Source organism: Pongo pygmaeus, chromosome 15 (genome assembly GCF_028885625.2).
Source record: "Pongo pygmaeus isolate AG05252 chromosome 15, NHGRI_mPonPyg2-v2.0_pri, whole genome shotgun sequence".
Lineage (NCBI taxonomy): Eukaryota > Metazoa > Chordata > Mammalia > Primates > Hominidae > Pongo > Pongo pygmaeus.
The window spans coordinates 99322347-99346841 of NC_072388.2; the positions used below are offsets into that span (position 1 = coordinate 99322347).

The following is a 24495-nucleotide window of genomic DNA, read 5'->3' on the forward strand; positions in this document are numbered from 1 at the left end:
AGAGATGGGGTTTCACCATGTTGGCCAGGCTAGTCTGGACTCCTGACCTCAGGTGATCCACCTACCTCAGCCTCCCAAAGTGCTGGGATTACGGGCGTGAGCCACCACGCCCAGCCTATCCTCACTTTTAGAATCCCATGATTCTGAAACTGCAATTTGACCTGTCCTTTTAAAATAATTTTTACCTTTATCAAGTGCAAGCAGGCGAGAGCCACACGACACATTATCTTTGCATGTCTAGTCGTAAGATACTCCACAGTTAAACAGTAGAAAACAAGAATATCTCCCACTAAAGAAAACTTAAGGCCTAACAGGTCACCTCCTATGGGGCAAGTTTAAAAAGCTATTTTCTGGAGCAAGTACTAGGATGGCCTTCAGGAGCATCTTAGTGCTTTCTGACCTACTACCGTTCCTCAAAGCTTTCAATCCTTTTGGGCTTTCTCCACTTGAATGTGAACACCTACGATCTACAGCTCAGAAACCGGGATGCTTAATGGGTAATTCCCTCATTTCTCTTGCTCTCACAATTGGTGTTTATGGGGAAGTATCAACTACTTGCAGTGTCATTTCCCCATCAATTACTAGACAGTGGGGAAAGTGAAATTTAAAAAGCATTAAGACATGTAAAAGTTCTCCCACAACTGGTTTTCATTCATGAAATATTTATGCAGAGTTTATAAGCTATAAAGCCAGAGATGACTTAATTCAACAGATTTGACTTTTCCAAACTGTGTGGGTGCAGTACTCCAAGGGGAATTATTCAGGTTTCAAAGCTCAGATTCAAAGAGAAAACGATCTAATTTATCACTCCTTACACTAATATTCTCAAAAATCAAGTCCAATGCGATTTAGCAATAAGAAGGGACTAGAATTTATAAAGTCGTCTTTTAATGAGAATGTAGAGTCTACTTGTTTTAACAAGTTGAGCCTAAGATTAATGTATTGCGTACAGTTCAGAAAATCATGGGCCTCAACTGCATGAACACTACTACAAAACAGTAAATGTTGAGAATATTCAAGTTGAACAAATTCACAGAGGGGTTAAATCGGCCAAACGAGTACAACAAAGACACACCTTTCCAACTCTTCAGTTTGTCATAGTTTCCTTAAAAATCAGGAAATCTTTGTTTTGCTTTAAGGCAAACTGCCATGTCGACCGAAAGGAAAGATAAGAGCAGAAACACTTCGCTGCAATATAACTCATTCAGGAAGGTTTAACTTGCCGCTAATCCGTGCCACAAAAAAAAATCTAGGCTCTGTTGCAGGTACAATGGAGGACACGACTGAAAAAATGTGGAATTTTCAATGAGACAAATGCAAAACCTGGTGGGCGTAAGAAGGAGCACCTATGAAAGTGACAAATGGGAAATGGTGGGCAAGGGAAACCATGGCTGGCTGGAGGAGCAAAGAAGGGGAAGCTTAGGAGAAAATTTTAGAAAGCCGCCAGGACCCTGTAGTTCTAAGATCTACGGGGAAACAGGCACCCAACGGCTGCGTCTCAGGTTTCCGCGGGTCACAAAAGAATAACGGACATCCTCCCAACGGTGGCCCTGGGGCTCCGCGGGCGCTTCCGCCGAGCTCGCGCCGACCCCGCGCTCGGCCCCGCACCCAGCCAGGCGCTCGCGGCGAGATGCCGGACGCTGCCCGCGTCGCCCGATTTTGTCCGTTCGGTCCTCCACACTCACCCCGCGGCCATCGCTCGCCCGAAGTCAGGCGACAAGAGCAAACGCCGCCCGACGCGAAAAAGGAAGCACAGGCGTTTCTCGTCAAAGCAGACTTTATTGGGGCGACGGGGCCGCCCCGCACGCGCCAGCCGCTCCCCGCGCGGCCCCCGAGCCGCCCACCCACCTCAACCCCGCGCCCGGCCAGCCTCTCCTTCCCTTCTCCTCAGGCTCCCGCCCCCGTGGTGCCCGGGGCCGCGCGGACCGCTCACCGGCTCCCAAGGCAGCGGCTGCAGCGGCGACGCCCCGTTCCCGAGTACGGCCCAGACCCGAGGCGGCGGGTTTTGTGGCTGTTGCACCGCGAAGGGCGGGAGCCGCGCGACACCGGGCAGCGGGAGGCAGTGGCGGCGGCGGCGGCGGCTCGCTGACGTCACGCGCCGCGGGCCAGCCAGCGCGCGTGCGAGCCGCCCCGCCCCCGGTCCCATCGGCCCCAATCCGGGAGGAGCCCGGCGAGTGGGCGGGGCCGCGGAGGCCAGCGGACAGATCGATTGGCCGAGAGGAGAATCGAGAGGGCGAACGGGCGAGTGGCAGCGAGGCGGGGCGGGCTGAGGCCAGCGCGGAAGTCTCGCGAGGTCGGGCCCGAGCAGAGTGTGGCGGCGGCGGCGGCGGCGAGATCTGGGCTCGGGTTGAGGAGTTGGTATTTGTGTGGAAGGAGGCGGAGGCGCAGGAAGAAGGGGGAAGCGGAGCGCCGGCCCGGAGGGCGGGAGGAGGCGCGGCCAGGGCGGGCGGTTGCGGCGAGGCGGGGAGCCGGGACGAGCAGCAGCCGAGCGAGCGCGGGGCGCACCGAGGCGAGGGAGGCGGGGAAGCCCCGCCGCCGCCGCGGCCGCCGCGCCCGCCCCTTCCCCCGCCGCCCGCCCCCTCTCCCCCCGCCCGCTCGCCGCCTTCCTCCCTCTGCCTTCCTTCCCCACGGCCGGCCGCCTCCTCGCCCGCCCGCCCGCAGCCGAGGAGCCGAGGCCGCCGCGGCCGTGGCGGCGGAGCCCTCAGCCATGGCCTCGGGCGACACCCTCTACATCGCCACGGACGGCTCGGAGATGCCGGCCGAGATCGTGGAGCTGCACGAGATCGAGGTGGAGACCATCCCGGTGGAGACCATCGAGACCACAGTGGTGGGCGAGGAGGAGGAGGAGGACGACGACGACGAGGACGGCGGCGGTGGCGACCACGGTGGCGGGGGCGGCCACGGGCACGCCGGCCACCACCACCACCACCATCACCACCACCACCACCCGCCCATGATCGCTCTGCAGCCGCTGGTCACCGACGACCCGACCCAGGTGCACCACCACCAGGAGGTGATCCTGGTGCAGACGCGCGAGGAGGTGGTGGGCGGCGACGACTCGGACGGGCTGCGCGCCGAGGACGGCTTCGAGGATCAGATCCTCATCCCGGTGCCCGCGCCGGCCGGCGGCGACGACGACTACATTGAACAAACGCTGGTCACCGTGGCGGCGGCCGGCAAGAGCGGCGGCGGCGGCTCGTCGTCGTCGGGAGGCGGCCGCGTCAAGAAGGGCGGCGGCAAGAAGAGCGGCAAGAAGAGTTACCTCAGCGGCGGGGCCGGCGCGGCGGGCGGCGGCGGCGCCGACCCGGGCAACAAGAAGTGGGAGCAGAAGCAGGTGCAGATCAAGACCCTGGAGGGCGAGTTCTCGGTCACCATGTGGTCCTCAGGTGAGCGCCGGCCGCGCGCCCCGGCCCCGGGATGTTTTTGTTTTGAAGGGAAGCCATGTTTTATGTGTGTGATGGGCGCCGCCATCTTCTTCGCCAGGGCAAGTATGGCGGCCCCAAAAGATGGCGGGCCGTGCGGCGGCGGGGGCGCGGCGGCGGCGGCGGCGGGCGGCGGGCCGCGAAGATGGCGGCGGGCCGCGAGGGGGAGGGGCCGGCGCCGCCCGGCTAGGCCGCAATGGCGTAGTTTCTCCGAGAGGGGGAAGCGCCGCGCGGGGCGGAGACGGCCGGGGGAGGGGCCGGCGCGCTCGCTCCCTGACGCCCGCATCAACGGGCGCGCCCGCCGGCCCGTTGTGGCGGCAGCCGCGCGCCCCCGGCCCGGGCGGGACGCGGGCGGGCATTGGCGGGGCTGCGCCGCGGCCTCGCGGGCCAGGGATTGCTGCCTCCGGGACGCGCGCCCCCGCCCGGCGCTGCCGTTACCCCGTCGGCCGCTGGAGGGCGCCGCGGGCGCTTGCCCCGCCCGCCCCCAACTTCCCCGGACTCCCAACTGCTCCCCGGTGGCACCTTCCAGAAGGAGGGGGCCTTGGCACGCGTGGGCGCCTCCGGCCTCCTTGCTCCCCGCCCACCCAGCGCCGAGCTGGACCCTGCCCCAGCGCACGCTTGCCCAAGGCGTCGTTTGCTGCGGGGCGGGACTTGGGGCTGCACGTAGGGCTCGCGTGTGCGGGCTCCGAGCGTCAGTCGGAGCCTGTCACCGCCGTTGCCAGCGAATTCCTGGCCCTTTCGCCTTCCTGCGGTACCTAGTGGAAAGGGCCTGTGATGAATCTTTGCGGATAATTCTTAGTCACTTACGTTTTGGGAAAGCTTTTTTTTTTTTTTTCTCCCCTCAAGTATTTAGCTCTTGTGAATAGGTTGGGTTAGTTTACTCAACTGTGGACATTTGCCAGTAAATAAAATCGGGTAGTTTAATTAAATTTTAAGTTTTATGCTTTTTACTTTGTAGAAAGGTATCTATTTTCCCCATGAAAAGAAAGATAATAGAAAGCGGGGTTTTTTTTTAGTTTTTATTGTTTTAATACTACTTTTAACGAAGGCCTGAAAACCCATCTAGAGCAAAAGGATCTTATCTGCATGTGTAAAATCTGTTTTTACTTCAAAAGCAATTATTAATTCAATGCTGGCTTTTTAGGTCAGTATCCTATTAGTATATTCATATGCTACCTAGCTAAATTGCTGAGATACTAAATAGACTAAGAATAATCCTGCCATCGTAGTTAATCTAATGCTTGTGGTGATTACGTTTAGTACTCCATATAAGCGGTGGAGCCTCTTTCCCTATAAGTAGTTTAAAGCTTCATAAATTCTCAGAACTGAATGGAGACTCAAAATATGGTGACCTTTGAGTATTAAAAGATCGTTAAAATTCGGAGGAATGAATGAAACAGAAATGAAAAGGCTGGACTGAAAAAGCTAGTTTGTATCTGGTGAAAGCCTCAAGATGAGACAACTACAGCTGGGTGGATCTGTGATTGAAAGAGGCCTGAGCAAAGGGATCTAGGAGCTGTCAAAATCTAATACGAAGTGCTAACAGGCGCTGTCCTGCATCCAGGGTGCCTTGTAGAACTCATAGTAGTTTGAGTTTAGCAGAAACTATCTTTAAATGAAACATGAATACTTTAGTACTTAATGGTTATCAAAAGATAATTTCCACGTATTTTGGTAGCTCAAGAGATTACACACTGATCATGTTGGAACTAAAATTCATGGTTTTGGCCGGGCGTGGTGGCTCACGCCTGTAATCCCAGCACTTTGGGAGGCTGAGGCCGGCGGATCGCTTGAGGTCTGGAGTTTGAGACCAGCTGGCCATCACAGTGAAACCCCGTCGCTACTAAAAATATAAAAATTAGCCACGCGTGGTGGCGGGAGCCCGTAATCCCAGCTACTCGGGAGGCTGAGGCAGGAGAATCGCTTGAACCCAGGAGGCAGAGGTTAACAGTGAACCGAGATTGCACCACTACACTCCAGCCTGGGTGACAGAGCGAGACTCTGTCTCAAAAAAGGGAGGGGGTGGGGGCATTTTTTTTGTTAATAGCAATGAGTAAGGGATGGGGGTTTTAGTTATTGATGAATTTGCAGAATTCAGAATACGATTTGAAATTATATATTTAGGTAAAGATACATTAACCACTTAAAAGTAAATTTACTTTTTCTCATAGTGTGTGAAATTAGAGTAATTTAGAAAACCGACATATTTTTACATGTTCTGCATTTTATCTTAACAAATTGCTGGTCCACTTTTTCACATCCAGAGAACTTGGTAGTATATGGCTTTGCCTGCTGAAGTGGTATGTATGGAGTCAGCCAGTTAGGGGAGAAAGTCTGAGGGGCTTGACTGATGGAAGATTGACACAATTAAGTGAGCATTTACAAGTCATTACTTCCCCTGTGCAAGTGGCTGTTTTGTTTTGTTTTGTTTTGTTTTTGTTTTTGTTTTGAGACGGAGTCTCGCTCTGTCGCCCAGGCTGGTGTGCAGTGGCATGATCTCTGCTCAGAGCAAGCTCCACCTCCCGGGTTAGTGCCATTCTCCTGCCTCAGCCTCCCGAGTAGCTGGGACTATAGGCGCCCACCACCACGCCCGGCTAATTTTTTGTGTTTTTAGTAGAGACAGGGTTTCACCATGTTAGCCAGGATGGTCTTGATCTCCTGACCTCGTGATCCGCCTGCCTAAGCCTCCCAAAGTGCTGGGATTACAGGTGTGAGCCACTGCACCCAGCCAAGTGGCTGCTTTTAAGGTGGCACAGTTTGGGGTTGTTTTCATGTCCGTTTCTTTTCTTTTCTTTTTTAATTTGAGACAGAGTCTTGCTCTGTTGCCCAGGCTGGAGTGCAGTGTCACGATCTTGGCTCACTGCAACCTTCACCTCCCGGATTCAAGGGATTCTCATGTCTCAGCCTCCCAAGTAGCTGGGATTACAGGCATCCACCACCACCCCTGGCTATAGTGTCCATTTCTTTAAAGCGTTGGTTGTCTAGCTAGTGTGGTAGAGAACGCTGTGCATAAAGGTAGTTAGAAATATTTGATGGCGGTAACATAGGATGGCCTGTTTCTCGGACATGTGTTTTGTGGTAAACTATCCCCCTTACTTTTCCTTGTGATTTGGAATTATTAGTAAAGAGAAGCTAAAGAGCTTATGGATAACTCTGCATTTCCCAATTTCAAATTCTGAAAGTGATTTCATCTTCAGAACTGAAATGATGTGATATAGTCAGTATAATTCCATAACAAGTGGAGAAATGAAAGTGGGTTAATTGTTGGGTAAATCTATATGTATGTGTACATATGGGTTGAGCATGGTGGGCAGCATTACTGCTTTCGTGTACTTGATCTCATTTGATCCTAGGCATGAAGGTTTTAACTACACTATAGGTTCACTAAAATAGCCCCTTAGTTTGGAATGAACTGTGAAGTAACAGTTTTGCATAAGCCCCAAGCTGAGTTACTTGAAGTCCTTATAAAAATAGTTGTACATACAGGGTATTCCCCAAGGGTCTAGTCACTTCTTAGACCCTCTTGGTTTAAAAAGCAAAAAGATCAGGCTGGGTGCAGTGGCTCACACCTGTAGTCCCAGAACTTTGGGGGAGGCCAAGGCAGGAGGATCGCTTGAGCCCAGGAGTTCGAGATGAACCTTGGCAATATAGTGAGACCCCCGACTCTGCAAAAAAACAAACAAACAAAAAAAACAAAAATTAGCCAGTCATGGTAGCACATGCCTGTAGTCAGTCCCAGCTACTTGGTAGGTTGAGGTGGGAGGATCGCCTGAGCCTGGGAAATCGAGGCTGCAAGTCAGCGGTGATTTCACCACTGTACTCCAGCCTAGGTGACAGAGTGAGACAATGTGTCAAAAAAAAAAAAAAAAATTGGCCGGGTGCAGTGGCTCACGCCTGTAATCCCAGCACTTTGGGAGGCCGAGGTGGGTGGGTCAGGAGGTCAGGAGATTGAGACCATCCTGGCTAACACGGTAAAACCCTGTCTCTACTAAAAATACAAAAAATATTAGCTGGGCGCGGTGGCGGGTGCCTGTAGTCCCAGCTACTCAGGAGGCTGAGGCAGGAGAATGGCGTGAACGCAGGAGGCAGAGCTTGCAGTGAGCCGAGATAGCGCCACTGCCCTCCAGCCTGGGCGAAAGAGCAAGACTCCGTCTCCAAAAAAAAAATAATATATTAGTGGGAGTCATCATATTTCTGGAAACCAAATGGGTTTCTTTTGCGCACATGCCATGTTCCTTTAATTTCCCACAGTAAGAGCACTCTGGTGGGCATCTTTTGCATGTAATATCAGTATAGGAATCTAATAGTTTTTTAGTAGTTTTAGGCCTTAAAGGATCCTTAGAGATCGGCTTTTTTTTTTTTTTTTTTTCCTTTTTTACTATTTTTTTTTTTTTGAGACGAGGGTCTCTGGCACCCAGGTTTGAGTGCAGTGGTGAGATCTTGGCTCACTGCAACCTCCACCTTCCCGAGTAGCACGTGCCACCATGCCCGGCTAATTTTGTTGTATTTTTGGTAGAGACAAAGTTTCGCCACATTGCCCAGGCTGGTCTTGAACTCCTGATTCCTGATCTCAGGTGATTCACCCACCTCGGCCTCCCAAAGTGTTGGGATTACCAACCTGCCCACCCCCCCCAACCCCTTACTTTTTTTTTTGAGACAGGGTCTCATTCTGTCACCCAGGCTAGAGTGCAGTGGGACAGTCACAGCTCACGGCAGCCTCAACCTCCCGGGCTGAAGCGATCCTCCCACCTCCGCCTTCCAAGCAGCTGGGACCACAGGCTAATGTTTTAATTTTTTAGGTATGGGGTCTCCTTATGTTGCCCAGGCTGGTGTCAAACTCCTGGGCTCCAGCAGTCTTCCTGCCTCAGCCTTCCAGAGTGATGGGATTATGGGTGTGAGCCACTGTGCCTGACCACTTTATTTTTTCCTAAATTTTTAATTGTCATACACGTTTAGTTTTTTCTGTATTTATTTTTGTTTATTTATTTTTATTTCTTTTTTTTTTTTTTTTTTTGAGACAGAATCTCGCTCTGTCACCCAGGCTAGAGTGCGGTGGCACGATCTCGGCTCACTGCAAGCTCCACCTCCCGGGTTCACGCCATTCTCCTGCCTCAGCCTCCAGAGTAGCTGGGACTACAGGCGCAAGCCACCACGCCCGGCCAGTTTCTTCTATATTTAACCTGAATATGCTTAGCTGTTTAGTGTGTCAGAGAACTTTGTGCATCTGGAGTTTTTTTAGTTGTTGCTTTTTAAATTAGAGATGGGGTCTTGCCTTGTTGCCTAGGCTGGCCTTGAATTCCTGGGCTCAGAGTATCTTCCTGCTTCAAATTCCTGAGTAGCTGGGACTACAGACACCCAGCTTCAACTATGTTTTGAATAATCTTAATCAATTGCTTTAATGCCAGTGTTTACTTTGGCCTTTTTTTACTATATATGATTAATAAACATTTCAGTGTTGACAGATTTGGGCACAGTACTGTATATTTTTTCCCTAGATATTAATGCGATTACATAGGAGTAACAGTTGTTGTGGGGTTTTTTGGGTTTTTTTTGAAACGGAGTCTGGCTTTGTTGCCCAGGCTGGAGTGCAGTGGCACAATCTCGGCTCACGGCAAGCTCCGCCTCCCGGGTTCATGGCATTCTCCTGCCTCAGCCTTCCGAGTAACTGGGATTACAGACGTGTGCCACCACGCCCGGCTAATTTTTGTATTTTCAGTAGAGTCTGGGTTTCTCCATGTTGGCCAGGCTGGTCTCGAACTCCTGACTTCAGGTGATCCACCCACCCCAGCCTCCCAAAGTGCTGGGATTACAGACGTGAGCCACCGCGCCCAGCCAGGAGTAACTGTTTTATAACTTAGTTAATTATAAACTAAGCCACTTAACCATTGCATTTAATAGGGAAGATAATGATAAAAACTGAGAATTTAAAACATTTAGTTCAGAGAGAAATTTAGGTGATTTTAAAATCTTGAGATTTCAGGTGGTGAGAAACTGTGACCCTCTCTAAGGCTGTTGATATTTTAATTCGGAGCAGAAGTTGCATTGCCATGTGCATAAACTGCTACATAGATGCCTGGAACCCTGGGAACAAGCCAGCATGTCCATAGTCACCCCCACCCCGTTTCCATTTCCATACATGGATTTTGTGAGGTGAGGCCATCATGTGCATACTGCCTGCCCATGGCTAATGAGGATAGCACAGGGGCGGGGACAGTGTCCCCCCAATTCTGTCCCATGCCAGTCAGTACAGCTTGGGTTGCGGGGGGCCTGTGCCTTCTCAAAGTGCTGGCAGCTGAGTGGCACCTCCTTCACGCCTAGGAGTCCATGGTCCCTCCCCTGGTGTGCCCAGGTTGGCCTCATGCTCTGGGTAGAGAACCCTTGTTTGGACGTTGTTGGGATGTGGGGTGGTGAGACCCCACCTGAGCTGTGACCTTCTGAGAGGAGACAAATTAAACTGCTGAAGGAGAGGCAAAAATAATAATTATTATTCTGTTACACTGAATAGAGAAGCAGCTTGTGCTGGATTAAGCAAAACCTGTAAGACCAGAAAACCATTGATAGAAAATCAGTAAATGCAAGGAAGTTGAAATGCATTGAATTTTTCTCAATTTTATAAGTTCAGAAGATGCAGGTTTGCCAAAAATCACTAGTCATGACCGTTTGCCATTCCTCTGTGGGTTTTTCACACCCTCCCTCACCAGTGAAAACTGCGCTGTTTATCACTAACTAGAGATGCTATAAACATGAATTTCCATGGATCCAAGCTCAAAAAGCCCTCCAAAGTAATCACTTCACCCTCATGACGTACATAGGGTAGCCTAAGTCATAGATCTTGAATCCTGATCTGGTAGCTCTGAAAGGTTTAGCTTCCTAATAAAGCCTCTTGTGCTGTCGGACTCTCCACTCCAGGTTATTAACCTTGCCTTTTCCCTCCCGCTATCAACAACTGACTCCCCCTAGTGGGAAAAGAAAAATCCATATCAGGAAAAGGTCAGGGTTCCTGTCCTATCTACAGTTAGTATTTTATAGGCTTTTGGAAGAGGGTAAATTTTTTAAAACATCCATGTCGGACTCCTAGGTGGATATTTACAAAAGGCATTTTGTTTTTGAAACCTGCTTAACAAGGTCAGTCTGTTTTAAGGCTGGGAAACTTAGGTTATATTAGCAAAACAGTTATTGCAATGAATGTTACTTAATATTTGCATTCTTTTATTTAACTCTTGATCTGCTCAGGTGACCATTTTTATTCTCTCTGTGCTCTTACTACTTCCAATAGGAAGAGTAAGCAAAAATGATTTTTCTTTTTTTCTTTTCTTTTTTTTTTTTTTGAGACAGGGTCTCACTTTGTCACCCAGTCTGGAGTACAGTGGCACAATCTCAGCTCATTGCAGCCTCGACCTCCTGGGCTCAAGCAGTCCTCCTGCCTCAGTGCCCCAAGAGCTGGGACTACAGGCACACACCACCAGGCACGGCTAATTTTTTGTAGAGACAGGGTTATCAGAATCATGACTTGGATGCAGAAAATAACATTCATGTAATTACTGCAGAGTATTAGGAAGAGCCAAAGGAGATGTTCGAAGTTAGCTGACTGTTGGGGGGGCTTGCACCTTTTCATGTGTGATGGACTTTCATAACAGCACGTAAGGGGAGCCAAGCCATTTCCTAGTTCTAAGTATCTTCTCAGTAGGTTCCATTCTGTTTAACTTCATGAATAATTATCAAGAACAGAAAGCCAACAGCATCATATTTCCTCTCTAGAGGGGACTGACCTTGGGATCTTTGTAAAATGAATTGGGGTAGCGGTATCCTTAAAGTCCATTTCAATCTTTATAGCAGGAAATTCTATTCCTTTACAAACAGAACAATATACTCAATTTCTTTCTTTCTTTCTTTTTTACAGAGTCTTACTCTGTCGCCCAGGTTGGAGTGCAGTGGTTTGATCTGGCTCACTGCAACCTCTGCCTCCCAAGTTCAAACAATATTCCTGCCTCAGCCTCCTGAGTAGCTGGGATTACTAGGTGTGTGCCACCACGCCCGGCTTTTTTTTTTTTTTTTGAGACAGTCTTGCTCTGTCGCCCAGGCTGGAGTGCAGTGGCGCGATCTTGGCTCACTGCAAGCTCCGCTTCCCAGGTTCATACCATTCTCCTGCCTCAGCCTCCCGGGTAGCTGGGACTACAGGCCCCCACCACGACGCCTGGCTAATTTTTTTTCTTTGTATTTTTTAGTAGAGATGGGGTTTCACCATGTTAGCCAGGATGGTCTCGATCTCCTGACCTCGTGATCCGCCCGCCTTGGCCTCCCAAAGTGCTGGGATTACAGGCATGAGCTACTGTACCCAGCCTACTCAATTTCTTAAAGCAAGAGTCTTCCATTTTAACATGACCTGGCAAATGAGATATTAGGAACTCTTGAGCAAAAAAAAAAATTATTTTGAGACAGGTTCTTGCTATGTTGCTGAGACTGGAGTGCACTGGCTATTCACAGGTGTGATCATTGTGCACTACAGCCTTGAACTCCTGGGCTCAAGTGGTTGTCTGGCCTTAGCCTCCCTAGTAGCTGGGACTAGAGGTACATGCCACTCCACCCAGCTTGAGTAAAATTCTTTTTTTTTTTTTTTTTTTGAAACGGAGTCTCGCTCTGTCACCCAGGCTGGAGTGCAGTGGCATTATCTCGGCTCACTGCAAGCTCTGCCTCCCGGGTTCACACCATTCTCCTTCCTCAGCCTCCCGAGTAGCTGGGACTACAGGCGCCCGCCACCATACCTGGCTAATTTTTTTGTATTTTTAATAGAGACGGGGTTTCACCGTGTTAGCCAGGACGGGCTTGATCTCCTGACCTCATGATCCGCCCACCTCGGTCTCCCAAAGTGCTAGGATTATAGGCGTTAGCCACCACGCCCAGCCAAGTAAAATTCTTAATAGCCATTCAGTTACTTTAGTTTTACACAGTGGTTTCAGATGTGGTTAAGCATTAAAACAATATAAGTGGTTATTTGTGATGGACTCTTTCTCGTGTAATTTTTTTTTTTTGGAGACGGTTTTGCTCTGTTGCCCAGGCTGGAGTGCAGTGGCACGATCTCGGCTCACCTGCAACCTTCACCTCCTGGGTTCAAGCGATTCTCCTGCCTCAGCCTCCTGAGTAGCTGGGATTACAGGCTTGCACCACTACACCCGGCTAATTTTTGTACTTTTAGTAGAGATGGGGTTTCACCATGTTGGCCAGGCTGGTCTCAAACTCCTGACCTCAAGTGATCTGCCTGCCTCAGCCTCCAAAGTTCTGGGATTACAGGCGTGAGACACCATGCCCGGCTTTCTTGCGTAAATTAATTCCCCTTGTCAAATAGAAGATCTGCGAGTCAGGGAAAGGGGCTGCCATTGCTGTGCAAGAAGCTGTTCTCTTGGTGTCAGGACCTGTCTTTTCAGGAGAGTATTGAACTTTGAATATTGAGTGAATGAATGGCTGGAATTTGTGCTGTAAGGCAGAATCAGGGCTTATACCAGAATACTGTTTTGGTCTATTCCTGTATAGGTGGAAAAGAAGTATCAGGGATAGAGAGAAGGTGCAGAACGTTCTGTTTTAGAAGCAGCATGGGCTTTTAGAGTCAATTCTCAATTCAAATCTCAGATTTGCTACTTACCGCTTTTTTTTTTTTTTTTTTTTTTTTTTTTTTTTGAGACGGAGTCTTGCTCTGTCGCCCAGACTGGAGTGCAGTGGCATGATCTCCTCCGCCTCCCAGGTTCAAGCAGTTCTCCTACTTCAGCTTCCTGAGTAGCTGGGACTACAGGCGCCTGCCACCACGCCTGGCTAATTTTGTATTTTTAGTAGAGATGGGGTTTCTGCATGTTGGTCAGGCTGGTCTCAAACTCCCGACCTCAGGTGATCTGCCTGCCTCGGCCTTCCAAAATGCTGGGATTACAGGCGTGAGCCACTGCACCCAGCCTCCTTACTGCTCTTTAGATACATTGCTTGTCATTTCTGAGGTCAGTTTCTTCAGCCAAAAACATAGGTTTTAATACCTTAAAGATATTGTTTGAATTGAGAAATGTGACAGTTGCCAGAATGAAACAGGTACTTAATAAAGGATAGTATCCTTTCTTAAGGTCTTTATTAGTGGGAAAAACTGGGAAACAACCTATGTCTGATTTTTGCCTGTTGCTTAGCAGTGAATCGCAAATGTTTAGCTCTCCCCTGTTTCAGTGAAAGGTTGAGTGATGGTAGTGGTGACTCTTTTTTGTCTTTTTTTGCCAGAAGTAACCTAGAGTGGCGTAAGATAGAAGGTGTAGAGAAACAAAATCTAGCCAAACATGTACATGCATACATACATAGGTAAATATCTCTGTTGGTGAAGGTGAATATAGAAAATCGGGATCACAGGAAAAATTACCGTCAATCCTAATGAGGTTACTGGCAGTCAAAATAAAAAAAAAAAGGCACTTATACTACCTTTATCTGATATTAATTCTGAGGAAATAAAGCGTTTCTTAGGAATGAATTCCTTTGTGTATGAAGGGGACCACTGAGTGGTAGTACTGGCATTTTTCAGCCAATGTGACAAATTTCACAGTGCTGTCTTAGAGATACCTAAAAAATGTATTAAGGAACGTGGCTGGGCATGGTGCACTTTTGGAGACTGAGGTGGGAGGATCTGAGGCCGGGAGTTTGAGACCAACCTGGGCCACATAGTGAGACCTTGTCTCCACAGAAAATTTAAAAAAAAAACAACAAAAAAACCAGGCATGGTGGCATGTGCTTTTGTAGCCCCAGCTACCCAGGAGGCTGAAGTGGGAGAATCACCCGAGCCCAGGAGGTCAAGGCTGCAGTGAGCTCCACTCCAGCCTGGATGACATAATGAGATTCTGTCTCAAAAAGAAGAGAGAGAGAGAGAGAAATAATATATAAGGCCTTTGATTTTTCCGATTAAAATATTGACTAACTGATTAACTGGTTGACTGAATAATGACTCCCAATATAGCCAGATCCTAATTCTTGGAACCTGTGGGTGTTAACCTTATTTGCAAGTGTGATTAAACCAAGGCTCTTGGAATAGGGAGAGTATCCCGGATTATCCAGGTGGGTACCAAATGTAATCACACAAGTGTCCTTGTATTCACAGGAAGGCAGTGGGAGATTGACTGCCAAAGAGGAAGTAGGAGAGGTGTAAGAGGTTGGAGTCCAGTGAAGACAAGAGGTCAAGGAATGTAGGCAGGATTCAGAAGCTAGAATATGTGAGGGACCAGATTCTCCACTAAAGCCGCCAGAAGGAACCCACACAACGACTTTATAGCTCTGAAACTGATTCTCACTGCTGGCCTCTAGAACTATAAGAGAATAAATTCCTGTTGTTTCAAACCACCAAATTGGTGGTAGTTTGTTACAGTGGTAATAGGAAACGTATACATGTGCTAGCATCCCCTGTATACGTCATTCTGCAGGAACTTGGCAAGTCCCTGTTACGTGCAAGGCACAAGACCTGCTGTTCCCCCTTAAACCTAGGAGAGAGGGGAAGTGAAATAAAGGGACTTTTTTGCTCACTACTCAATTTCCCAGACATGATGGTTGGCATTTAACATGTTACCTTGTTTTAACCTTATAAAATCAGTGGTATCCTTCCTCCCTCCCTCCCTCCCTCCCTTTGTCCCTTCCTTGCCTCCCCTCCCTTTGCTTCTCTTTCTTCTTTATTTCTTTGTAGAGGCAGGGTTTCTCTTTGTTGCTCAGGCTGGTCTCTAATTCCTGGCCTCGAGATCCTCCTGCCTTGGCCTCCCAAAGTGCTGGGATTACAGGTGTGAGCTCCTGTGCCTGGCCTCATTGTTTAATAAATGAGGAAACCAGGCAAGGTTAAGAGTAGAGGCTGGAGTGACAGGAATGAATGGCTTCTTGAAGGGAAGAGATCTTAATTTGGGTTTTGGAGAGTGGACTGGGCTTAGATAGGTCATGAGAGGAATGCAAGAGGGTAAATTGTATTGAGTACCTTTTACTAGACACTGAGAAAACCACTTTGCTTGGAGCGGGGAGGGCAGGTGAGACTCCATCTTTTTACTTCTCTGGACTTGTAGAGTGCTTCTAGCCTTTCCATTTATTTAGTTCCTTAATTATATCTTTTTGACTGGAAATTGGAGTCTACAAACTCAGTCTTTTGCTTTGCTCCTCAAACTAGACTTGGAGTGATTATTGCTTTGGTAACATAGAAGGACACTGAGCAGCTGGGAGATTGGGATGGGCCAGGGGCTTATTTATACAATACCTTTAACCTTTTGAATAGTACCATATGCAGAAATAGAAACTTTTAAATGTGAGTTAATTGTCCTTCCACATATATGACTAGTGTTGGCTAGATTTTGTTTTTCCACACGTTCTATCTTAGGCCAAGTTAGTCTTGGTCTAGTTGTTTTAGGTCATTGCGTTTAGCCAGAGTGTTAGTGAGCACTATAGTCACCTAATCGACAGTTTTGGGTAGAAGTTCCTAACATGATGGTTGCCCACATCACCTTACCCCCTTTGAATCAATGACTGTATTCTCAGCTTTTTCCAAATAGGAATTCTGAGATTTGGCTTTAATTGGCCTTGCCCACTTGTGTTCTGGTAATTAACAATTGTAAACTTAAGTTATATTGGTTAAAGAAACCCGTTGCAGGCCAGGCATAGTGCTCACACCCCTAACCCCAGGGATTTGGGAGACCAAGGCAGGAGGATCACTTGAGCCCAGGAGTTCAAGACTAGCCTGGGCAACATAGTGAGACCCCATCTCTACCAGGAAAAAAAAAATCAACTGGGTGTGGTGGTGTGGTGCGCCTGTGGTCTCAACTACTGGTGGAGTGGGGTTGCTGGAGGATCACTTGAGCCAGGGAGGTTAAGGCTGCATTGAGCAGTGATAGTGCCACTGCACTCCAGCCTGGACAACAGAGTGAGACCCTGTCTCAAAGGAAAAGAAGGAAAGAAACCCATAGAAACTTATAATGGCTTTAACTATGTCCTGTGAAACAATAAAAGGTCCTGTCCTCAAGGGAAACTCCAGCAAGGAATAGACATAACAACAATTTTTTAATGACCTATAGTGTCTCCAGACAATTTTTAAAGCAGATTTAGATACTTTGCTTCCTGAACATGTTTTACCTAGATGTACATTTGATATTACCCCATTGCTAGTCAATAGAAATCAGTAACATTCATAGCATAATTTGACATTCAGAGTGGATCAGTAAACACTCTCTATGTAGCAAATCTTTTTCAGTAGTAATTATGAAGGGAATAGTATTTTTAGTAGCAATGGAGTTTTGCCATGTTAGCCAGGCTAGTCTTTTTTATTTTTTGAGACAGAGTCTCGCTCTGTTGCCCAGCCTGGAGTGCGGTGGCGTGATCTCAGCTCACTGCAACCTCTGCCTCTCAGGTTCAAGCTGTTCTCCCACCTCAGCCACCCGAATAGCAGGGATTACAGGTATGCGCCACCATGCCCAGCTAATTTTTGTATTTTTAGTATTGATGGGGTTTCACCTGACCTCAGGTGACCAGCCTGCCTCAGCCTCCCAAAGTGCTGGGATTATAGGCGTGAGCCAGTGTACCCAGCCGACCAGGGTAATCTTGAACTCCTGGCCTCGGGTGATCCGCCCACCTCAGCCTCCCAAAGTACTGGGATTCAGGCATGAGCCACTGCGCTGGGCCAGGATTAATACTTTTTAACAAAGATTTTTATTATTATTTTTTTTTATAATTTTCTTTTTTTGAGATGGAGTCTCACTGTTGTCGGCTCAGGCTGGAGTGCAATGGCACGATCTCAGCTCACTGCAACCTCTGCCTCCTGGGTTCTAGCAGTTCTCCTGCCTCGCCTTCCCAGTAGCTGAGATTACAGGTGCCCGCTACCACACCTGGCTAATTTTTATATTTTTGCTAGAGATGGGGTTTTACCATGTTGGCCAGGCTGGTCTCGAACTCCTGACCTCAGGCGATCCACCCACCTTGGCCTCTCAAAGTGCTGGGATTACAGGCGTGGGTCACCGCATCAGGCCAAGATATTTTTTTGAACAAAGAAAGAAACTCATATGTACATATGGCCTATAATGTAATAAATAGAAATTACTAGTTTCTTTTACAGCATCATAAATTTCTATCCTATTTGGTAAAAACTTCCGATTTTCTTTATTTGAGATGGAGTTTCACTCTTGTTGCCCAGGCTAGAGCACAGTGGCACTATCTTGGGTCACTGCAACCTCCGCCACCTGGGTTCAAGCGATTCTCCTGCCTCAGCCTCCTGAGTAGCTGGGACTACAGGCATGGCATGTGCCACCATGCCCGGCTAATTTTTTTTTATTTTTAGTAGAGATGGGGTTTCTCCACGTTGGTCAGGCTGGTCTCGAACTCCTGACCTCAGGTGATCCGCCCGCCTCAGCCTCCCAAAGTGCTGGGATTATAGGTGTGAGCCACCGCACCTGGCCAAGATATTTTTTTGAACAAAGAAAGAAACATATGTACATATGGCCCGTAATGTAATAAATAAAAATTACTAGCTTCTTTTACAGCATCATAAATTTCTATTCTATGCGGTAAAAACTTCTGATTTTCTTTTTGCAAAAATTAGCAAAATGACCAAATGATAGCAAATATTGACATTATTTAATGTATTGCTTTACTGTGTGTCCAGCTTGTGAAAATGAGGCAGGTCAAATATTGTCCTTTTGATTTCTTCTGGCAACAAAAGCCAGTGTCTTTTGTCATTTCTCTAGAAGTCTTTTTGCAGTTTTTTCCTATATGTTTCTTTTCTCTTTTCTCTTTTCTTTGCTTTTCTTTTCAATGGAGTCTTACTCTGTCGCCCAGGCTGTAGTGCAGTGGCGCGATTTCAGCTTACTGCAAACTCTACCTCCCAGGTTCAAGCGGTTCTTTTGCCTCAGTCTCCCGAGTGGCTGGGATTAGAGGCACACACCACCATGCCTGCTAAATTTTGTATTTTTAGTGAAGATAGATTTTTGCCATGTTGGCTGGGCTGGTCTCAAACTCCTGACCTTAGGTGATCAGCCCACCTTGGCCTCCCAAAGTGCTAAGATTACAGGTGCGAGCCACCATGCCCAGCCTATTTTCTTCTTTTCTTTTTCTTTTCTTTTCTTTTTTTTTTTTTTTTTTGAGTCAAAGTCTCACACTGTCACCCTGGCTGGAGTGCAGTGGTGTGATCTCGGCTCACTGCAACCTCCGCCTCCTGGGTTCAAGTGATTCTCCTGCATCAGCCTCCCAAGTTAGCTGGGATTACAGGTGCCCACCACCATGCCCAGATTTTTTTTTTTTTTTTTTTTTTTTTTGGTATTTTTAGTCGTGATGAGATTTCACTATGTTGGCCAGGCTGGTCTCAAACTACTGACCTCGTGATCCACCCACCTTGGCCTCCCAAAGTGCTAGGATTACAGATGTGAGCCACTGTGCCCAGCCAGCCTATTTTCTTATATTTTCTTGTTGACCCTCTTCACAATTTCTGTGCAGTGGTCTTCAGAGAGTTCTTCTAGTTATCTTCCTTGTAGGAAACACTGTTTTTTAAGGAATAAGTCATAAACGTGATAACGTGTGTCTTAAATCTGTATCTTGGGAGAATGTACAATAACCACAAAAATTATTTCAAACTTAGACCAACAAAATATTTTTTATTTTAAGGCAAGAAACTGATATTGTTTAAAAGTGTGGGAAGGCCGGGCACGGTGGCTCATGCCTGTAATCCCAGCAGTTTGGGAGGCTGAGGTGGGCGGATCACCTGAGGTCAGGAGTTAGAGACCAGCCTGGCCAACATGGTGAAACCCCATCTCTGCTAAAAATACAAAAAATAGCTGAGCGTGGTGGTGTGCCCCTGTGATCCCAGCTACTTGGGAGGCTGAGACAGGAGAATCGCTTGAACCCGGGAGGCAGAGGTTGCAGTGAGTCAACATTGCACCACTACACTCCAACCTGGGGGGGGACAGAGCGAGACTCCGTCTCAGGAAAAATAAAGTGTGGAATGTGGTAATGATCAAGAGTACACTTATTTTCAGCCAGTTTTATTATGGTTTTAAAATTATGTACAGACCATGCAGCCCTCTCTTGTCTGTGCTGAGGGCAAACTGCTTTTGCTGTATGCCACTTGGCACTTGATACGTCACTGAGTACAATTTTCTTTAGACAGAGCTAGTTGTCTCCCTACCTGTGGACATCTCTCTTCAGTCTCCTTTGCAAAGCCTTCCTCATTCTCTTAATATTAGAATTGTTCAGGTTTTGATTCTAATCCTTCTCCTCTCTGACTGTATTCTTTTTCAGTAGATAATCTTACAATGTCTTTCTGGGGCTTTCAATGCAGTCTGAGTCAGGCATGGTATTGTGGGCCTGTAGTCCCACCTACTTGGGAGGTTGCAGCAAGAGGGTCACTTGAGTCCAGGAGTTTGAGGCTGCAATGAGCTATGATCATGCAGACTATGATCACTCTAGTCTGGTCAACAGAGCCAGACCCTGTCAAAAAAAACAAAACATCTATATGCCAGTGATTCTGACAGATTCCGATATAATTCTCTCTGACCTAGGTTTCTTGTCCCCTATACTTGCATATCTAGTTGCCTTTTTGAGGTCTGCCCATTAGATTTTGCATAGATACCTCAAACCAAAGAGGAACTCTAAATCTTCTGCATATCATCTCTTTCCCACTCTTGTCCTCCATCTCAGCAGATGACACCACCATCTTCTAAAAATTACAAGCAAGAAACTCAGGTGGCATACTTGGCATCCCTGTTCCTCCCCAGCCCATCTGATTCATTATCTAGCCATGTTTATTTCTCCATCCATTAACAGATGGACAAAATGGTATGTATGTACAGAATATTATTCAGCCATGAAGAGGAATGGAATGTTGTTATATGTTACAACAGGTGGGTCTTAAAAACATTATGCTTAGTGAAATAAACCAGGCATGGATGGCAAATACTGTATGATTCAACTGGTGTGAGGTACCTGAAATAGGCAAATTCATAGAGACAGAAAGTAGAATTGAGGTTAGCAGGTGCTGAGGGGAAGTGAAAGTTCTTGCGTAATCGGTACGGAGTTTTTTGCGGGAATGAAGAAAATATTTTGGATATAGATAGTGGTGATGGTTACACATTCTGAATGTATTTAATGGCACTGAACTGTACACTTACATACGGTTAAAATGATAAGTATTATGGTAATGTATATTTTACCACAATTTTTTTTTTTTTTTTTTTTTTTTTTTTTTTTTTTACGAAAACCGTGGAAATATAGAGGTTGGATTGGCCAACTGGCTGTACTAGCTGATTCCTGATATAGGTCATAAAGTCTTGTCAGCGTCTACTTTAGGCTTCTTTCATATATTTTTTTGGTTTCTGATTCTGAATTATTTTAGTGACCATCCTGAGGGTTCTTGATATTCTTCAGTGTTGGTACTGTATGCCACTTGCACTTGATATGTCACTAAGTTCTCTTTAGACAGAGCTAGTTGTCTCCCTACCTGTGGATATACCTCTTCAGTCTCCTTTGCAAAGTATTCCTCAGTCTTTCAGTATTGGAATTGCTCAGATTTGGGTTCTGAGCCCCACTCAAGAAGTATTTCCTCATTTGACTTCCCTCACTAGAGTGTAAGTTCCTTGAGAGCAGATACTTTGTTTCTAGCTTTTATTCCCAGTGCCCAGAACAATGCCAGGCACATAGGAGGCCCTCAATATGTGTAGAACTAATGAAAATAATCATTTAGCCTGTGATTCCTTTATGCCATGAGTTCAGTCTTCTGTCTCAGCACACTTGAGACATGCCCTCTGGGGTAAACTGTGTGTTTGTGTCTCTCCCAGATTCGTGTGTTGAAATCTTAACCCCCAGTGTGATGGTATTAGAGGGTAGGTCCTTTGGAAGGTAATTTAGGTCTGAGGGTGGAACCCTGATGCATGGGATTAGTGCCCTATAAAAGAGAGTCCAGAGTGCTAGCTTTCTGGTTCTTTCTACGCTATGTGAGAAGACAGTGTGAAGATGGCTATCTGCAAACCAGGGAGTAGGCCCTCACCAAGAACACCACCGTGCTAGCACCTTGATCTTGGACTTCTAGCTTCCAAACTGTGGGAAATAAATGTTGCTTAAGCCACCCAATCTATATTTTTGTTGTAGCAGCCCAAATGGATTAAGATACTTTCATCAGTAGCTTATTCAGAGTAGCACTGATTCTCAACATTGCTATCATTCTGTATCAGAAATATAAAACATGGCCCACACCTGTAATCCCAGCACTTTGGTAGGCCAAGGCGGATTGCTTGAGCCCAGGAGTTCAAAACCAGCCTAGGTAACATGGTGAGACCACATCTCTACAAAAAATAAAATTAGCTGGGTATGGTGGTGCCTGTCTGTGGTCCCAGCTACATGGGAGGCTGAGGTGGGAGGATTGCTTGAACCTTGAAGGGCAAGGCTGCAGTGAGCCATGATTGCTCCACTGCACTCCAGCCTGGACAATAGACGGAGACCGTGTCAAAAAAAAGAAAAAGAAAAAAAGAAAAAAGAAAAGAAAGAAATATAAAACATGAGGACAAATAGTTCCCTTGGCCACCAAAGTATTTCTGTACCACTTGAAAGTTTTGATGTAGAAGTAGATGTGCCCAGGCTAGAGGGATAGGCAAGTGAAGGGGGTGTCAGTAGGAGCAGGCAGCCCTGGGAACAGGAATGAAATTAAAGAATTTGAGTCCTGGCTTTGCGACTTAGGGTCAGTAACTATGTTTCCTGCCCCTTTGTCTGAATACATCCAGCTATTTTTTTCCTAGGCCCCACCATCTGTGGATAGATAGTCTTCATCTGTGAATGGATAACCTTGGCTATGTTATCACTAGTGTTCTTTCTGGTTCCAAACAAGAGGCAGCAGAGCTTAACAGTTAAGCATATAAATCTTAGGGGTAGACTTCATGAGTTTTTTGTATTTTTAGTAGAGACGGGGTTTCACCATGGTCTCGATCTCCTGACCTCGTGATCCACCTGCCTCAGCCTCCCAAAGTGCTGGGATTACAGGCGTGAGCCACCACGCCCGGCCTTCATGAGTTTACATCTGCCACTTCCTAGCCAGTTAACCCTGAGCAGGTTACTTAACCTCTCTGTGCCTGCGCATTCTCAGTACAATGAAAAAAGTCTGTGATTCCTTGTAATGATGTATAATTATATTTCCTAGAATGAAGAGTGGTGGAATTAGAGGCATTTAGAGTTTACGATTGTATTCAGTGCTTTTCATTGCTGAGAGTGATTGAACTTGATAATGACCACTTGAATCAAATGGAACCTATGTTCTATCTTGGTCTTCCTCTCATACTCCGGCTTTGCTCTGAGGTCAGAAAGCTGTGTGCTAAGCAGTTATATGTAGTTTTTGGTGGTTGTAGATTTTGTTTTGGTTTGGTTGTTGGTCTTGATTTTTAACACTGGTGGAAAGGTAATTCAAGGTAAAAGTTGAAGCCAGTTTCACTTCTAAAATATTTTATTTTACTACTTTTGGTGAGACAGACAATTTGTTTGAGAAGCAAAAACTTGCAGTTAGCCTTCAAAATTTCAGAGTACCTATTTCTAATTTAGGCATCAGAGGTAGAAGAAGACTTGTTTTTGGCCTCTGGGCACTTCTACTCTACCTTAAGAGGCAAGACCCGCCAGGCACTGTAACTCCCAGCACTTTGGGAGGCCAAGACGGGTGGATCACGAGATCAAGAGATCGAGACCATCCTGGCCAACATGGTGAAACCCTGTTTCTACTAAAAATCCAAACAATTAGCTGGGCATGGTGGTGTGCGCCTGTAGTCCCAGCTAATCGGGAGGTGGAGGCAGGAGAATCACTTGAACCCGGGAGGCGGAGGTTGCAGTGAGCTGAGATTGTGCCACTGCACTCTAGCCTGGGCGACAGAGCGAGACTCCGTCTCAAAAAAAAAAAAAAAGAGGCAAGACCAACAAAAATTCAGACTGGAGTGATTGAGTCTGTCAGGGAATAATCTAGGAGCTCAAAGAAAAGGTAGGAATCAAGACTGAACTGATAAAATCAACACACCCTCAAATTCTCTAGAATTTGAGCTAGACTTTGGAGGGGAGGCTGGATTGAGAAGAGAGGTGGTAAGAGAGAGCAAAACTCACACTTACTGAAAACCTCCTGCCATGCACTTGTGAATTTAACCCGTGAGAAAAGCTGGTTAGAATATAGAAGGCATGTGCAAAGGAGAAATAGAAGGTAAGACCATGTATGTTGTTAAAGTGGGACCAGACAGCATTGGACCCAGAATGCCAGACTGAAATAATTTATAGCAGCACTGAAGGGATTATACCATGGGTGAGAATATATCAGCTATATTTTCTGTGCCAATTTATCCTTTGCAGTATCACTAGAGAAAATAATTGTGAAAATCAATTAAGAAAGTACTGCAGTCATTTAGGTTTGAGATAATAGGAAATAAGTTGATGGCAGTGGATCAAAGAGGGAAGACTGGTGTTTTTTGTTTGTTTGTTTGTTTGTTTGTTTTGAGACAGGGTCTTGCTCTGTTGCCCAGGGTGGAGTGCAATCACGGCTCACTGCAACCTCTGCTTCCTGGGTTTAAGCGATTCTCTTGCCTTAGCCTCCCGAGTAGCTGGGCTTACAGGAGCCCACCACCACACCTGGCTAATTTTTGTATTTTTAGTAGAGTTGGGGTTTCACCATATTGGCCAGGCTGGTCTTGAACTCCCAAAATGCTGGGATTACAGGCATGAGCCACTGTGCCCTGGCCGAGAGATCTTTTAAAGGGGATCAATAGGATTTGGTGTCTGAGATATGGGGAATGAATTATATGGGGTCTGAATATATGAATATATATATACACACATATATATGTATTTTTTTTTCTTTTTTGAGACAGAGTCTCACTGTGTCACCCAGGCTGGAGTACAGTGGCACAATCTCTGCTCACTGCAAGCTCCGCCTCCTGGGTTCAAGCGATTCTCCTGCCTCAGCCTCCTGAGTAGCCGGGACTACAGGCGCCCGCCACCACGCCTGGCTAATTTTTTGTATTTTTAGTAGAGACAGGGTTTCATTGTATTAGGCAGGATGGTCTCAATCTCCTGACCTCGTGATCCACCTGCCTTGGCC

General features: G+C 47.0%; 1 protein-coding gene across 1 annotated transcript in view; it reads left to right on the forward strand.

Moving 5' to 3' along the window:
• Positions 1-2302: 2302 nt before the first annotated feature.
• The window catches only part of YY1 (YY1 transcription factor), a 44113-nt gene continuing 21920 nt past the window's right edge, over positions 2303-24495 (forward strand). The window contains exon 1 of the mRNA XM_054447597.2: positions 2303-3386. Coding sequence (XP_054303572.1) covers positions 2708-3386 — 679 coding nt within the window. The 5' untranslated portion in view covers positions 2303-2707. The remainder of the gene's footprint in view (positions 3387-24495) is intronic.